General features: G+C 36.2%; 1 protein-coding gene across 3 annotated transcripts in view; it reads right to left on the bottom strand.

Annotated features, from left to right (window-relative positions):
- Nucleotides 1-17,720, bottom strand: part of BDP1 (B double prime 1, subunit of RNA polymerase III transcription initiation factor IIIB) — a 118,049-nt gene that overhangs the window by 86,196 nt on the left and 14,133 nt on the right. For all 3 annotated transcript variants that reach the window (XM_064272962.1, XM_064272961.1, XM_064272963.1), the window contains exons 6-11: nucleotides 16,461-16,594; nucleotides 15,353-15,447; nucleotides 9,678-9,732; nucleotides 7,162-7,305; nucleotides 2,989-3,273; nucleotides 1,502-1,652 (exon numbers count right to left, since the gene is read on the bottom strand). In XM_064272962.1, coding sequence (XP_064129032.1) covers nucleotides 1,502-1,652; nucleotides 2,989-3,273; nucleotides 7,162-7,305; nucleotides 9,678-9,732; nucleotides 15,353-15,447; nucleotides 16,461-16,594 — 864 coding nt within the window. The remainder of the gene's footprint in view (nucleotides 1-1,501; nucleotides 1,653-2,988; nucleotides 3,274-7,161; nucleotides 7,306-9,677; nucleotides 9,733-15,352; nucleotides 15,448-16,460; nucleotides 16,595-17,720) is intronic.

Raw genomic sequence — 17,720 nt, 5'->3', positions numbered from 1 at the left:
GAAAAGATACTCAACGTAAGTCATTAAAAAAAAAGTGCAAATCAAAACTACCATGAAATATCACTCCATTCCAACTACCATGGCTATGATCAAAAACATGGAAAATAACAGATATTGGCGAGGATATGGAGAAATTGGAACCCTCATCCATTACTGGTGAAACTGTAAGATGACACAGCCACTATGGAAAGCAGTTTGGTGGCTCCTCAAAAAAATAAAAATAAATAATTGCCGTATGATCCGGTAGTTACACTCCTACTAGGTATAGGCAGTCCCCGAGTTACAAACGAGATCCATTCCCGACTGTGCCTTTAAGCCAAATTTGTAATTCAGTGACCCTATGGGACACAGTAGAACTGCCCCATAGGTTTTCCAAAGAGCAGCTGGTGGATTCAAACTGCTGACCTTTTGGTGAGCAGCTGAGCTCTTAGCCACTGTGTCACCAGGGCACCTGTAATTCAGTAATAAGTGCACACAGTTCTTATTTAGCCTTTAGTGCAAGAAAAGGCTCCAAGCCTTTTCAATGATTTAAAGCTGCATGTGCAGCAAGTGATGGCGACTATAATGAAGAATTTGCTGCAAGCAGGGGTTGTTTCAATTGTTTCAAAGTGAGGGCAAATATACGTAACATTGAAGGGCAAGTACTAGTCGTCTGTAAGTCCGATGTAACCTGAGGACTGCCTCTATACTCAAAAGTACTGAAAGCAAGAACACAAACAGGCACTGGTACACAAATGTTCACTGTAGCACTAGTCACAATAATCAAAAGGAGGAAACAACCTGAATTCCATCAACAGACGAATGGATAATCAAAATGTGGTACATACATACAATGGAATACTACTCAGCCATAAAAATAAATGAAGTCCTGATATACTACAACATGGATGAACCCTGGAAACACTATGCTGAGTGAAATAAGTCAGTCAAAGACAAATGCTGTGTGATCCCACTTACATGAAATAGCTAGAATATGCAAATATAGAGACCAAAGTTTCTTAATGGTTACCAAGGGCAGACAGGAGAGGGAAAGAGGGAGTAATTGCTTAGGGGCACTAAGCTTCTGTTCAGGGTGATGGAAAAATTTGGAAATGGATAGTGGTGATGGCTGCACAACATGATGAACATACTTAATTTCACTGAATTGTACATGTAAAAAATGCTGAGACAGCCAATGTCTGGGTATTTACATATTTATACAAATATGTATTATATAAATGTATATGTACTTATATAAATGCATATATATGTATATATTTACCACAGAGCAATGAAACATCAAAACAATGAAATGACCAGAGATTAAGAATACTACACAATGATAAATGGGGTCATTTTACCAAGAAGACAAGACAATCCTAGATGTGTATGTACCTAACAACAAAGCTTCAAAATGCATGAAGCAAAAATGAATAGAACTAGAAAGACAAATAAGCAAACCCACAATACAGCTGGAGACTTCAATACGCCTCGGTAAAGTCAGTAAAGACATAGAAAATACCTTGATGCAACAATGGGATCAGTTCTTTTCTCAACTTTTTCACTGGAGGATATGTCCACAATGTCATCATCTGTGTTCTGTAAGCAGGAAAGCTGCTGTTCCCTATCGCATTCACCTTCATTTACCTCTGGTCTTAAAGACTCGCATTTATCTACGAATACAAAATGCATGTTACTCTAAAAAACAACAGCAAAAACATCTCTTCAATTATTTTTTAAAGCAGAAAAGGATTTACAAATAGTGTTTTTCCTACAAGGCATTAATTCATTCATCATTCAAGGTCTTATATGCAAGACATACATCTTATCTTTAGAGCATAATGAAAATTTAATAAACTTACAACTGTGTTCTAAGACCCAACCCAAAATTCCCCAGGCAGTTTTAACATCTTCCTTTTATCTTGCTTAAAATTTAAATGATTAAGTTGACTTGTTTTATGTCTAGTCAGGCAATGAAAAATGGACTTGGCTACTCTCCTGCTCCTTCAGAAGTATCATAATTAATATCACAGTAACAGCTATCATTTACTGAGTATTCACCTAGTGGTAGGAACTCTGCTAAGTCTCTCTAATGCATCATCTCATTTAATCCTGAAAACACTTCTATTAAAAGGTATTATTATCCTCATCATAGAGAAGAGATCTTAAGTGACTTGCCCAAGGTGAGACATTTGTGAGTGACATAACTGGATTTAAAGCAAGGCCTGTTTGATTCCAGCATTCCATTTTGTAATTGTTATGCTATTCTGCTTAATGTAACGTAATGTAAGGTAATGTAATGTCTCCAATACTAAGCTGCAAATGTTGTGATGCCTATAAATCACACTATGCTAACTAGGTCGACTCATTTATTAAAATCATATTGGTGAAGATGAACTACATAAAATCTGAACTCATTATAAGGTTGTTTTGGTCCGCTACTATCTTTTTCTCTTGTTTACCTGACTGTGCTTTAATATATATATGAACTCTTAAGAAATCAAGCCCTCACTAAATTTTTAGCCCTCATTTTCTAACAACTCACCAGTATCAATATGTCTATATTGTAAGGGAATAAAACACAAGAAAAATGGGAGGAATACTTATTCCAATAGCTCTTTTATAGAAAGTAAACACTTCATTGTGAGTTCACAGAGGTCCTTCACAGAGGTAAAATATGTCTGCTCTATTAAAACATAACCAACATACATTTAACTATATACATGTGACTACTAATCATTGTTAATGGAAGTACACAGAAGGTAATACACATCTTAGAGACAAACTTTAGAGAAAAATCTCTCCTCTCCAGTTCACTAAAATTTTATTTTTTACGATGAGCTTATCTTTTAAAAATAACAAGGTAATTTAACATAGTACACCATGAATACAGAACCAATTAATAAGCATTGGTTGCTACTATCTAAAAAGTATTTAAGTTATACAGTATATTATTGTACATATCTTCTCAAGTAAGATATCAGCTGCTTAAATGTATATGAAACTTACTTTTGTGTTTTTCTCCTTTAGAAGGGCCTGCCTGAACGGTGGCATTTCCCAAATGGTTTTTTACTTCTTGTTCTTCAGCATCATCTTGATTCCTCCTTCTCCTTTTCTTTTGATTTAGGTCTGATTCTAACGCAATCTGTCCTGAATCCTGTTCTGATAAAGTCAGAGGTGACTGTTCTTCTTCAGCTGTCTGAGTATCCTTTAGCAGTCCTTCTGTGTCTGAAATTTTAGTACTCACAGACCCATCTAGACCATCATTCACTCCTTCACTGACAATTTTTTTCACTGAAAACAAGAGAAATTGTTATGAATTTGTAAACAACCTACGGAAACATCCTTAAAATTGGAGAATATAAGTATTCAAGGATGTTTTCTGAAGTATTATTTGGGTGAGAAAAAAAAATCGAAGACAATCTAAAAGGCCCAATAGGAAATGCCTACATCAGTTATAGAGCCCTGGTGGCACAGTAGTTAAAGTGATCAGCTGCTAACCAAAAGGCTGGTGGTCCAAATGCGCCAGGCTCTATGGGAGAAAGATGTGGCTGTCTGCTTCCATAAAGATTTACAGCCTTGGAAACCCTACAGAACAGTTCTACCCTGTCCTATAGGGTCGGTATTAGTTGGAATCAACTCAACTGCAGTGGATGGGTTTAAATCAGTTATAATACATTTATGCTATAACAATCCACGCAGCCAATAACAACGAGGTAGGTTTATATGCAGTCACATAAAAGATTTTCAAAACATATTGCTGCATAAAATAATCAAGTTGCAGAACTATATAGTATGATCTCATTTTTATTAAACAAAAATAACTACATATACTCTAAGACACACATGCACACCTGTAGGCAGACATCTTCTCTAAAAATATCTAATTTTACCATTTAATGAGGAAAGACGAGTTTCTTCAATAAATGGTGCTGGGATAACTAGATCTCCACATGCAAAAGAATGAAGTTGGACCCATACCTCACACCATATATAAAAACCAACTCAAAATTGGTCAATGACTTAAATATGAGAATTAAAAACCATAAAACACTTCAAAAAAAAAGTAGGGATAAAACTTTAAGACCTTGATTTTGACAAGGGCTTCTTAGATATGACACCAAAACCATAAGCAACAAAAAACAAATAAATTGGATTTGATCAAAATGAAAAGTTTTTGTGCAAAAGACTTTATCAACAAAATGAGGAAACACTCTACAGAATGAAATGGGAGAAAATAAATATCTGATCATCATATATCTGGTAATACCCAAACTATAAAGAATTTCTATAACTTAAAAACAAGACGACAAACAATCCAATCAAAAAGTACGCAAAGGACTTGAAAAGATATTCCACCAAAAAAGATAAATATATGTACATATCTCCAATAAGATCTTCAGTAACACAGTCATTAGAGAAATGCAAATCAAAACCACAATGAGATACTACCTCACATTCACTGGGATGGCTGTTGCCAGAAAAATAGAAAAGATGTGGCAAAACTGGGACCCTTGTGCACTGCTGGTAAGAATGTAAAATGATGCAGTATTGTGAAAACAGTTTGGCAGTTGCTCAAATATGACCCAGCAATTCTATTCTTAGGTATATACCCCTGAAAGCAGGGACATGAACAGATACGTATATACCAATGTTCAATGTAGCATTATTCACAATAGTTGAAAGATGGAAAGAACACAAGATGGCTGGATAAACAAAATGTGATACACACATACGATGGAATATTACTCAGTCCTAAGGAGAAATGAAGTCCTAATACATGGTAAGACATGGATGAACCTTGAAAACATATGCTGAGTGAAATACATCAAACACAAAGGACAAATACTATAGGATCCCATTTACATGAATTATTTACAACAGGCAAATGCATAGTGACACGAGTTTATTAGGGTTACCAGGTGCTGGGGAGAGAAGGAATGGGAGATAATGCTTAAGGAGTACTGAGCTTCTGTTTGGGTTGATGTAAAACTTTTGGAAATGGATAGTGGTGATGGTGGCACAATATGGTGAATCTAATTAATGTCACTGAATTTTACACTTGGAAATGATTGAAGTGACAAATTTTTTGTTAAGTATATTTTACCAAACACACCAAAACAAAACGAAACTAAACAAAAAAACTAATCTTAAAAGATAACAAAATTCAATGTCATTTACTTTTAAAAAAAAAAAAGAAAGTCAAAACCCCGAGAGTATGGCCCCCAGATACCCTTTTAACTCAATACTGAGGTTACTCCTGAGGTCCGCCCTTCAGCCAAAGATTAGACAGGCCCATAAAACAAACAATAATACATGTAGCTCAACCATGTATACAAGACTAAAGGGGCACAACAGCCTAGGGACAAGGACGAGAAAGCAGGAGGGAACAAAAAAGCTGCAAGAATGGAAATGGGGAACACAAGGTCAAGAAAGGGAGAGCGTTGACATGTCGTGAGGCTGGCAACCAATGTCACAAAACAATGTGTGTATTAATTGCTTAATGAGAAACTAATTTGCTCTGTAAACCTTCATCTAAAGCACGATAATAAATAAGCCAAAACAAGATTCTAAAATTAAGAAAATAAGACCTGATTTATTCTCTATCAGAACAATAACTAGGAATTTTAAAATTCTGAGACTTGTAATAATATATTTGAAGAATTCTTACATTAAATAAGATATAGTATGAGTTACTTGTGCTATCACCTGTAATGGAATAAATCACAAGAATTAATATATCTATCCTCACCTCCTAGGGCTATAGAAGACAAGTAAAATAAAATTAACTGAAGAATGAAGTAACTTTACATTTATCAATACTCCAGGAAAAAAGAATTCTAGCTTGGCTCTGTGTAGAAAAGAGTTAACACAGCAAGCTTGACTACTATCAGTTGAAAGTCCTGCTTATATGGTTGGGCAGTATTTGAGAACTCGGTTTGGGAGGGTTCCCACCTCACTAAATAATAATAGCTAACTGTGCCTAGTTTGTACAAACCATATGGTTTACACCGAACACCTGCTTTCCTTCTAGAAGTCTGAAATTTTAGTACGTGCCAAGGCAAAGGCTGTATATGTGAACCTGTTGCTGACAAGTCAATGCTGACTCAAAGCAACTCTACAGGACAGGGTAGAACAGCCCCATAATGTTTCCAAGAAGTGGCTGGTCAGTTTGAACTGCCAATCTTTTGGTTAGCAGCTAAGCTCTTAAACGAACAGTCCCCAATAAATACCTTGCGCACTAAAGCTCTAACGAGCTTTGCCGCAGACAACATTTCACACATGCTGTCGGACCTTGTTACTAGGAGAATCAATTGTATCCTGTTTGACTCTACTGGGAGACGACCCTTGGAAGCTTGTGTCTGGCTTCCCCTGGAGTTCACTGGATGCATCTTTTCCCTTTGCTGATTTTGCTCTGTATCCTTTTGCTGTAATCAATCTTCATTGTAAGTAGTACCACTATATGCTAAGTCTTATAAACCCTCCTAGTGTATCAACGAAGTTGGGAATGGTCTTGGGGATCCAAAACACAGACTCTCGTAGCTCTACGTTTAAGTCCTGCTGCCACTGTTAACACTGTGTGACCCTAGGAAAAAGTGACTAAGAATATCTGTGGCTGTTTCTTTGTGATTAAAACAATAGAAAAGGGGATAGGATGTGGACTAACACATACGGTTCCCTGTAGTTCCAAAATTTTGTGATTATAGCTAAACATTGTTCTCAGAGTTAAGAGTTCAAATAGTTGAAAAACATAAGACTAAAAACAGAAATAGCTACATATAAACAATTTTCTACATGCTGACATTAACCTTTAGAAATAAGCTGTGCTCTAACAATACAATCTAGTACAACCCCAAAGTATTACAGCTCCATTTTTTCAAATATTAAGATTTTATACCAGATTTTTTTACAGAGGAAAATGATAACTAATCAAACATGAAAAGTGAAACTCCAAAATTCTGATGCTTTTTTGTTAGCCGTAACTATGCTCTAGTGCTAGAAAGATGTCAAATAGTCTAGTCATGCAAAATATAAAATTTAAAAAGAAGCTGCTGTTGTGGCCCAGATAACTAGATTGAAGAAAAATCAATTCCCTTCAATGAACTCTTAAAGATTTGAAGGATAATATCGTAAGTATACTACTGCTAAGTAAAACAGCACAACTTCTTTTAAAATAAATACCTTTTACTTTTTTCCGTGGTTTGGAAGGTTTCTTCTCCTTTGGATTTTGATTTTTAACTGATTTTTGTTTTCTTTTCTCTTCTTCGGCAAGAACTTTCTGAAGCAAATGAGCAAAAAAATCGAAGTCAAAAGGGCGCTTTTCCTCTGTTTAAAAAAAAAAGGAAAAGAACTTTCAAATTTTGATTTTTTAAAGCACCGTAAGATCAAAAGCAAATGAGTGTGTCTATCATAGGAAAATACGTAACTCCATTCACTGTAGTACAGTTGTACGATAGAATACCACTCAACAATAAACAGGAACAAACCACTACTAAAACATACAACATGGATGAATCTCAAGAACATGCTGAGTGAAAGAAGACAAACACACGAAGAGTATATACTGTATGATTCCATGAATAAGACATTCTAGAACGGGCTGAATTAACGTATGGGAAGTCAAACGATAATAGTGGTTGCTCTGGAACAGGAGAACAGCAGCAGATATTAACCAGAAAGGGAAATGAGGGACCTTTCTAGAGCATAGAAAACATCCTATATCTTGTTTTGGGTGGTAGTTACATGAGTGTACTCACTGCCAATACTCATCAAACTATACATTGAACTGTATGTAAATTATAAAGCAACTTAAATAAATGGTCTATGGTAACTAAGAGGTCTTCAAAAAGCCTACCCAGCATCATATGTCCTCTCTTTATCAACCATCTTACTATTTACTCTTTCAAAAGTCAGCAAAGGTGAAAAGGAATGAATCCTGATCAGGATGATGCCCACTAAATACCCACCAACAGCACCATAACCAGAAAGAGCAATCAGTGAACAAACCAGGGATGCATTCACTACAGGAGTCAAATGCTTACCTAAGCTCTAAGGCTAAAAATGTAGTGAAAGTAAACAGTGCTCTGTACACAGAAGGCCACGACTGGTTTGGTCACACGATGGCCTCAGAAAAACAGGTATACATCAAAACAGAAATAAGTTAGTCTTAGGATACCACGCCCAAACCCGGAATTCCTAAAGGCCCTGTTTATGTGGACCAGTTTTTTGCTGTTCTGACTCTCTACAATACAGTTCACACTAAAATAATCCATAAGGAATTTCCACATGGTTCTCAGGAGAATTCAAAATGTAAGTTTCCGATAAAGTGTTTTTTTTTTTGTTTTAATTCTCTATTACAAACCACAGAAATCACTGAGTTTTAAATATATCTATTAAAATGGCTTTAAGAAAAGATTCGTACCCCCAATAGACTGCTTGCAGATTTATGGACTCTTTCATGATTATTATGTGTTAAACATAACAAAGTTTCAGAACCACTTCTCCCAAATGGAGAGAGTCAAAGATCACGATGTTCCAGGTCTTCCAGAAACTATTCCTGGAAGTGGTTTCCCTGAGGATCCAATACAACACTGGGTATTATAAGTCCCACTCATCGACCTTAATGTCCATTCATAAAATAAGTGTACATATCACACAACCTAAGTTCTCTCTATACTTAGGTTATTTTCTAAGATTAACACTATGGCAAATGGATATTGAATACATTTATTAATCATGGAACTTTGGTAATTATAACCAACCAAAACCCATTGCCATCAAGTCGATTCCAACTCACAGGACAGAGTGGGACTGCCCCGTAGGGTTTCCAAGGCTGCAATTTTTACCAAAGCAGACTGCCACATCTTTCTCCCACAGAGCAGCTAGTGACTTTGAGCTGCCAACCTTTCAGTTAGCAGCCAAACACTTAACCACTGCGCCACTAGCGCTCCTTTTGATAATTATAGGTCCATTCCAAAGAACATAGAAACTACTTTAAACAGTACATTTAATTTTAGTCATTTTCTTTATAGATCAGTTGAGGCTTTCTCTGAACTTAGAGGAAAAAATGTTATGAGAATATTAGCTAGAAACTGAAAGTTATATATCATTCCTCAAATCAGGTCTAGATTCAACTGCTACCTCTTCAAAAAGACCTTCCCTGACTACCCAATCTAAATATCCACCCGTTTCTTTCTTCTTCTTAGAAATGAATCACTGTCTGAAATTATCATCTTATCAACTGTATTTCTTCCACCAAATTAAGACTTAAGACTCTAAAAAGCAGGATTCTCATCTGACCTGCTCTGCCACCTATGCCAGGTGGGCAGTGCTGTTTTTGAATGACTGACTGACTATTGGAAGGAACCACCTATAATACTCTACCTTCCAGAAACAATGAACTCTTTCTTCCATACAGTTCCCTCTGAAGAAAGTGCACTGAGAAGTCATACCTCCAGTCCTTCTTTAACCTCTTAAGCCTCTGAACTCTATTTACCTGCTTTTTGTCATTTTAGCTAGTCTCTTGCCTTGAATCTGTGGCAACGGCTGGACTTCTATTGCTAAGGAGAAAAGTTTCTAATCTTCCTATGCCAATACAGGGACAAAAGGAATCTAAAACACACAGGAGCCAAATACAAAAGACTGATCATTTTTTAGAATCTCCAATGGTTCTCTGTAAAAGAAGCCTTAATACTTACGAAATGCTTTGTCTATTCTCCATCCATTTGTTTTCTCTTCACGTTTAAATTTATTCTGTTTAAAAGAAAAAAAAAAGCTATGTAATTTTCTCTCATTAAATAAATGAAATTATTTAGAAATATCAAGCATTAAAATGATGCTCTTATACGATTTAAGTAGTTTAAACCTTCAGCTTTTACAAAGCAGAGATCAAAGATCTAAGCTTCCAGATCCCCCTTATGACCAACAGCATGAATCTGCAATGGAAGCTGGGTTTACAGGCGACAGAAAAAAATAAAGTCAACTAGCACAGAGAAAATTAAATCCAGAATCTATAAAGCTAAGCAGTGTTAACTTTTTAAAAACTAATATATTCATATGAAATTTACATTATTGTTCTTACATGTTTTCAATGGCATGGAGTTGAGACTCTAGAGAAACACTAAGCAGAATTTTGAAGCAGGTAAAGTTTGAAAGCAGGAACATTCTTATATTTTAAGGCACATTTCCTCATACTTGCTTTACCACCAAAGATTCCTATTCTCAGTTCCACTCCAGATTACCTCCATTAGGATGTAGGTGATTAAGGTTTAGGGCTTAATCCATCCTAAGGTAATTAGGAAGTCTGAGAGCATAAACCAGTGTCTGAAAATTTGTAATCCTGCGTACACATACTGGGAGAGGGAAAAATCAGTCAATATCTGTCTTCTACAGATCAAGGGTCTACAAGCTTTTATTAAAAACACACACCAAAAAAAACCCAGATTTTTTATTGCACACAAAATTACTGGTGAGAAAAATCACATAAAAGAAACGAAATTCTTCACGGCCCCCTTCTTCTCTCCAAAAGTAACAAACCACTAACCTGACTTTTAAAGCAATCACTTTTTTGCCTTTCTTTATTGTTTTACCATTCACCTGTATATCTTAGACTCTACAGTTTAGCCCTGCTCGTATTTTTAAACTTGATGTGATTTTAACAGCTTTTAACCTATCGATAACCCACCTCTCTTCCTTTTTCTTTATTATTCTTTATAAAACTTGTTAACTATGTAATACAAAAGTTTTTCAAGGACGATCATCTTTCTTCTTGAAAAGGTTATAGTATATTTTAAACATCTTAAAAGTTAACAAAAATTACCACCACAAGAATCAACAGGCTATATGATCACTAAATTAAATGTCCTGAGAGAAATGCCAATAGGTTTCAGGTATTATTCTATTCTTAAACACTGCTATATCATATTTTACCTAATTGGGAAAATAATTCAGAAGTACCGACAATTTTCTTGGAACATGTGCTGATATTAGTCACTGACATCAATCATTAACAATAAGTCATTAATTTTCAGGCTAGAACCCCAGCTGAGAAAGATCACTCTAGGGTATGGTCCTTATCACTAAGTGGTGGCCTTTCTAGTATCTCTGGTGAATGCCTGAGAGTTAAGGAGATCCTTCCATTCAGCTGTGCTAGAACGTTATCTCCCAGCGTTACATGATTTCTAGTATCTTCTTTCTGATCTCATTCCTATAGTAGTTGCTCTCTGCTAGGCCTTGTGCTCTGGGCATCTGCAAACCAGACTTAGGTCAAGGACCCACGGAGAATTTCCATCAGGCTTGTGAGGTCTCCTTGACACAGATCCCTTTTCTCAAGAACCATGCCCCTAAAGATTCTCCACCCCTTCAGCTCAGTAGGAGCTGTACTCTGCTTGGCTTTTAACTCCCTCTCATTAATTAGGCAACGACCCAAGGCAGAGAATGAAAGAGATTTCAGCAGAGAAATGGAAACTATGAAAAATAACCAACTAGAAATTAAAGAAATGAAAAGATACCGTATTTTATGCAAATACTGCATGTTAAACATTTTTTGCCAACCGTGCCCCCCTGAGGTATTTTCATAAGCATGCTATGCTAATTTTTTACAGCAATATGTAAAAAAAAAAAAATTAGCATAGAGTGCGTAAGAAAATACCTGGGGGGTAGGGTGCAGTTGGCAAAACCATATAATGCACGTTATCTGCATAAAACATAGTACAGCACATTCATTGAATGTGCTTAATAGCAGACTGAAGATAGCAAAAAACGTGGTGAGTGAACCTGAAGACATAGCAACTGAAACTGTTCAAACTCAAATAAACAGATCAGACAAAAAATGGACAGAACTTCAGCAACACAGCACAGCTAAATGAAAAGAACGAAGCAAAAAATACACTAAAAGAAATGATGGTTAAAAATACAGTGAAAACATCAACCCACAGATCCAAAAAGCCAACAAACCCAAAGCAGTATAAAAACAAAGAAAATCACACCTAGGCATATCATACTGCTGAACACCGAAGTTAAAGAAAAAAATCTTGAAAACAGGCAGAGAAAAACAATTCATCACATACAGGGGAAGATTAAACAAAAAGTAAGCAAAAAAAAGTAAATGCTAAAGATTAAAAAACAATGAAGTAGAAAACATAATTGAAAAACTAATATAGCCAAAGTTGATTCTTTTAAAAGATTTTCAAAAGCTGACAAACTCTTAGCAAGACATAAAGAAAAAAATAAATGAATAAAAGAAAAGAGAAAACACAAACTGTCAATCAAAGAGTATTCCCCGCTTTTCAAAAGTTTGGTTTATGCCACTTTGCTTTTACAAAATATCTACATTAGTACCTGTTTTCACTAACTGAAAGAAATCCAGAGAGGATTTTCACTTTTATGAAAAATGGCAAAAAGCAGAAATAGTGTTCAGCAGCGAGCAGTTAAAGTGGCAGCATGCACCCCGAGCAGGTGGCCTAGCCCCCACCTTGGGCCTCAGGGCCTTCCCCAATTCCCTGAGGGTGGGAAGAGGTGTCGCTGTGGGTCACCAACCAACCCTCCCAGCCTGGTGGCCCCCTCCTTTCCTCCAGCACACCTCTTCTCCATCATGCTTCTTTTGTCCACTCTCCTCTCTCCAGGCTCCCAGCAGAACGTGATAGTCTCTAGCCTCCCAGAGAGCCTGGGCAGGTAAGCCAGGGGCTGGTCTCTACTCCTTTTCCCTAGGAGGTAGAGCCCTGCAGCAGGAGTACACTGCAGCTGCCAATCATTCCTCCCCCTCCCCAGTGTGTGCCATCAGCCATCTGGCCAGCCAGCCTCTCTCCGAGGGCCTCTATCCCAGGTACCCTATCCCAGGTACCGGTGAGGGTGGGGAGGTGGGAGTGGATCCCCTCTTTCTTGGCTTCTTCCGAGGCACCTTGCCGCTCCTCCACCTAGGCCTGGCCATCCCTGGGCTACAGGGGGGACAGCTCCCAGCCCCTTTGGTAAGGTCAAGATGGTGGACACTCTACGACACAGGAGCTGGAGAGGATAGCGAACTGGGGGTTGTGGCCTTAACCCAGGAAAGGGGCAGCCTCAGGACCTGTGTCCCAGTTAGGGGATATCTCTGTCCTGGGCAAGCTCCGTCCCCTAAAACTACACTCAGCATCTCAGCATTAAGCTGCTATAACTTTGAACTGTGTCTGTGAGCATCTGTGCTTTATTTCAATTTACTTATCATATCATTCCTCCTTTCACTATATGTTAGTGTTACCTTAGGTTTTATGTGTTACTTGGTATGAACTGGAAGGCTAATTTTGGGGTCTGGGAACACTCAAATTTTTTCCCAGAGAAAGTAACGATAATTCAACCACTCTGACTGGGATCACAATAGCAGGTCCTGGATAGAGTGGGAGAAAAATGTAGAACAAAATTCAAATACATTAAAAAAAAAAAAAACAGATTTATTGGTCTGAAAGAGACTGGTGGAATCCCTGAGACTACAGCCCTTAGACACCCTTCAAACCTGGAACTGAACCAACTCCTGAAGACCACCTTTCAGTCAAACAATAGACAGCTCTATAAACTGAAAAACAGCACCCGCAAGGAATATGCTCCTCAGAACAATAAACCATACTAGACCAAAAGGACAGCATTTGCCCAAAAACAAAGTTCAGAAGGCAGGAAGGGGCAAGAAAGATGGGCGAATGGGAATGGGAACCCAGGGAGGAAGTGGGTAGAGTGCTGCCATATGGAAGGAATTGCAACTAATGTCATGAAACAAAATGTGTATAAACTGTTGACTGGGAAACTAATTTGTTCCGTAAACTTCACCCAAACCAAACTGCAATGAACGGCTAAAAAAAAAAGATTACAGCCAAGATAACCCTATAGGACAGTTCTACTCTGTCATATTAGATCGTTATGAATCCAAATCAACTTAAAGGCACACCATCACAACAAAAAGACTCTCAGGGGGCTGTGACATATCTGAACCTGCCCCCCCCCCAAATTAATGGTAATTGCTACTCTGCTTTACACCATTTCGGTTTACTAAAGGGTTCGTAGGCACGCTCTACTTTCAGATACCAGAGAAAACCTATGTCACATTAAAAAGATAAGGTAATAGTATGAAAACTTCATGTCAATAAATTCAACAACTTGGCATCAAAACTGATGTAAGACACAGAAAATCTGAATAGCCCTATGTCTATTAAAGAAACTGAATTTATAGTAAAAAAAAAAAAAAAAAAAACAAAAAACTTTCCTCCAAAGAAAACTATAGGCCCATATGGTTTCACTGGTGAATTCTATCAAACATTATAGTACTAACTGTAAACAAAGCCTTTCAGAAAACACAAGAAGAGGGAGCACTACTCATTTTCTATAACTAGTATAATGCTGATATCAGACAAGAACATTAAAAGAAAATTATAAACCAATTATCTCTCATAAACAAAGATGCAAAAATCCTCATGAAAATATTAACAAACAAAATCTAACAACACATAAAAAGAATAGTACATTATGACCAAATTGTGGTTTATCCCAGAACTACAAGGTTGGTTCAACATTTGAAAAGCAATGTAATTTACTAAGCTTAAATACTATTAATTTTAACTTTCCTACACTTTGCCAAAGACTTAACCACACTAAACTTTTAGGGGAAGGTTCTAAATGATTTTTGAGAGAAATACTACAGTGACAAATTTATCACTGACTCCCCTCATATCATTCTTTCTCCAATCTTAGACAATTAATAATTTGCAGACTTCAACTGAACTGAACTTCAACTTAGCATTCTGTTCTGTATCAAAGATCAACGCAGAGACTATAAACAGTTCATCTCTTACAGAAATGCAATGAGTAAGACTATTTCATTACACTGTACAGTGCCCCTTATATAATATCCCCAGACGATCCAGGCCTAGTCTAATTCTAGAAACCTAAACATCTTTCACATGATAACACCGTGATAAAAAATAATATTTTGAAGTACATCACAAAGTAGCACTCGTTTGTTATTATGAACCACTGTAAGTAGCTTGAATTTTTTATATAGTAGTTTTTACGGGGGTTGGTTTATAAATACAGGTTATACGTAAGTCAGATGTTTGTAACCCAGGGACTGCTTGTACATAACTCTTCTTTTATCCTAGCTTCAGTGTCTTTGTTGGTACTCCTTCAAATCCATTTTAGAAGTGGGTACGGTATAAATAAAATACTGAAGTATATTGTACCCATATTAAAAATGAGAAATACTTCTTTTCAAGCAATAAACAGACATAAATGTAAACAAAAAACATAATAGGGAAAAAGGACAGACTGAGATTAAAAGCAAAGATAAGAAAATAATAGTAATACCAGTACTCTGGGCTCTTACCAGTCAACAAATGTGGTCAGTTTACTATACCTTAATTTCTATCCTTGCTCTGTGAGGAAAAAGTTGTCCAATCATAGAAAAGTCAGTTCCCACCATGCTGATGGCTAAAAAGAACATATCTGTTTCTGTAAAAGTAGAAGTTTTAGAAGGACTGAAAATTAATCTTCTCAATTCTTTCAGAGAAAAAAAATTCTGACATAAGTATATACTCTGAGTTAAAAATAAATTCAACAGTACTTGACAGTTTTTCATTAAAATCCAGTAAATCTTTAGTCATAGATTTCCATTTTATCGTAAAGAACTTCATGGAATATCTAAAAACATTTTCTTTAAATTTTTTAAGGAAAAAAGCATTAAGTATTAGAAATTTGCATGCATACACCAAAGCAGTTAGAATTAAAAAAAAAAAAAAGACATCCTGCCTATGTGGTCTCATTCAAGGTGTCCTAAAGAAAACTGTCAGTTATAGTCAGTATACTACCACGCTATGTTATCAACCAGGAAGTGCTAAGTAGTATGTGAAATAAAATAGCTAGGAAGATACACAAGTTACTTCCAGAGAACAGGACTGGGAAGAAAGAGAAGAGAGGTACAGAATCTTTCCTTTCGTTCTATATGCTTCTGCATGTTTGAAATCTTCCCCAAAACAAACTATTATTTCTATAATAAAAAGTAAACAACAAGCAATAGCATGCAAAAGGTAATGCATATTTTTTAATGGTACAATTTTTACCTGTAAAAACTTTATTACACAATACTGTCTGCGGTAGAACATTGTATTATGAGCATTTGAAATCTTGTTTCATTACAGTGAGGTTTGTTGTACAGGAATTTAACATAGACGAACAGTACAAAGAAAATGATCATAAAGCTAATTCTTAAAAAGGTTTCTAAGATAAAGTCAGGGATACAGTCCCACGTCAAGGAAGCAGGGACGAGAGGTAAAGTATTCTCCCTGAAAACTTCTGAAGAGAAAATAATACAGTAATTTGCATTTCATTTATTTACAAGCCACAAAAAAAACGAAAAAAAAAAACCACTGCCAGCAAGTCAATTCCAACTTATTTCAGGACCAGAAAAAATAATTCACATCATTTGAAATACAAAAGTTACACAATTTAAAATGAAAATTAGTTACCTTTATTTGACCATGGCTTAGAGTAATAGTTCTTCCTAAAGCTGGAGTATGTAGTCGTAGAGCCACGTTCAAATATGGGGTCATTTTCCTCAACAACACAGGGGCCTTTTGTCCTTAAAACTTCTACAGTTAAACTGAAAGAAACACATTTTCAAATGGATCCACAATTAAAATAAATAAGGAAAAAAATAGGAATTGAGATCTGAATAGTTCCATTTTGAAATTTACCATGGCAGTCATATCAAAAGTATGTATATTTTCCCAAACATTTGCTAATTTTCACCGAATGTGTGATTCCCAGGGGGTAAAAATAAAAGGTACCTTGTTTTCAAAATTCCTAACAGTAATATACAATTTACAAAATGCCTCTGGACCATCTAAAAAAATAATTTTACTGACTTCTGCAAGCCTCCCATATTCAACATGTATCGTCATGCTAAGCCCAGCAGGGGATACTGAAAAATACAAACATTTTATACTCGTGTTTTACCTTTCACCAGTCAAAGCACTTAAATACACTTTTAACTATTTAATGATTCATAAAATCATCATCATAAATTAATGGAAAACAGCCTGCAAAAAACTATCATCAACAGTGTTAAATTTATGTTTATCACAGAATTTAATGTTATAAAATTATTTCTCACTGTCAAAATATTTTCCATCCCTCTTTTATATTTACTTACTTATTTATCCTTTTAAAAAAAAAAAAATATATATATATATATACACACACACACTTTGGAAAGAAACCTAAATGCCACAATGCCAAATAATGTTTTAACTGAGAAATTAAACCAGAAGGTGAATTAAACATTACCATAGCAAAAACCTGACCCAAGCCATGTTGTTTTCAATCATCTCATATGCATGTGAAAGCTGAACAATCAATTAGGAAGACCAAAAAAAGAACTGACGCCTTTGAATTGCAGTGTTGGTGAAGAATATTGAATATACCATGGGGCCAAAAGAACAAACAAATACGTCTTAGAAGAAGTACAGCCTGAATGCTCCTTAGAAACAAGGGTGGCGAGGCTACATCTCACATACTTTGAATATATTATCAGGTGGGATCAGTCCTTGGAGAACGACACCATGCTTTGTAAAGCAGAGGGTCAGCAAACAACAGGAAGACCCTCAACGAAACGGACTGACACAGTGGCTACAACAATGGGCTCAAGCATAACAATGACTGTGAGGATGGCGCAGGATCAGGCAGTGTTTCGTTCTGTTGTACACAGGGTCACTATGAGTCAGAAC

The sequence above is a fragment of the Loxodonta africana genome, chromosome 2, assembly GCF_030014295.1.
Source record: "Loxodonta africana isolate mLoxAfr1 chromosome 2, mLoxAfr1.hap2, whole genome shotgun sequence".
NCBI lineage: Eukaryota > Metazoa > Chordata > Mammalia > Proboscidea > Elephantidae > Loxodonta > Loxodonta africana.
This window is presented reverse-complemented; position numbering and strand designations above follow the sequence as displayed.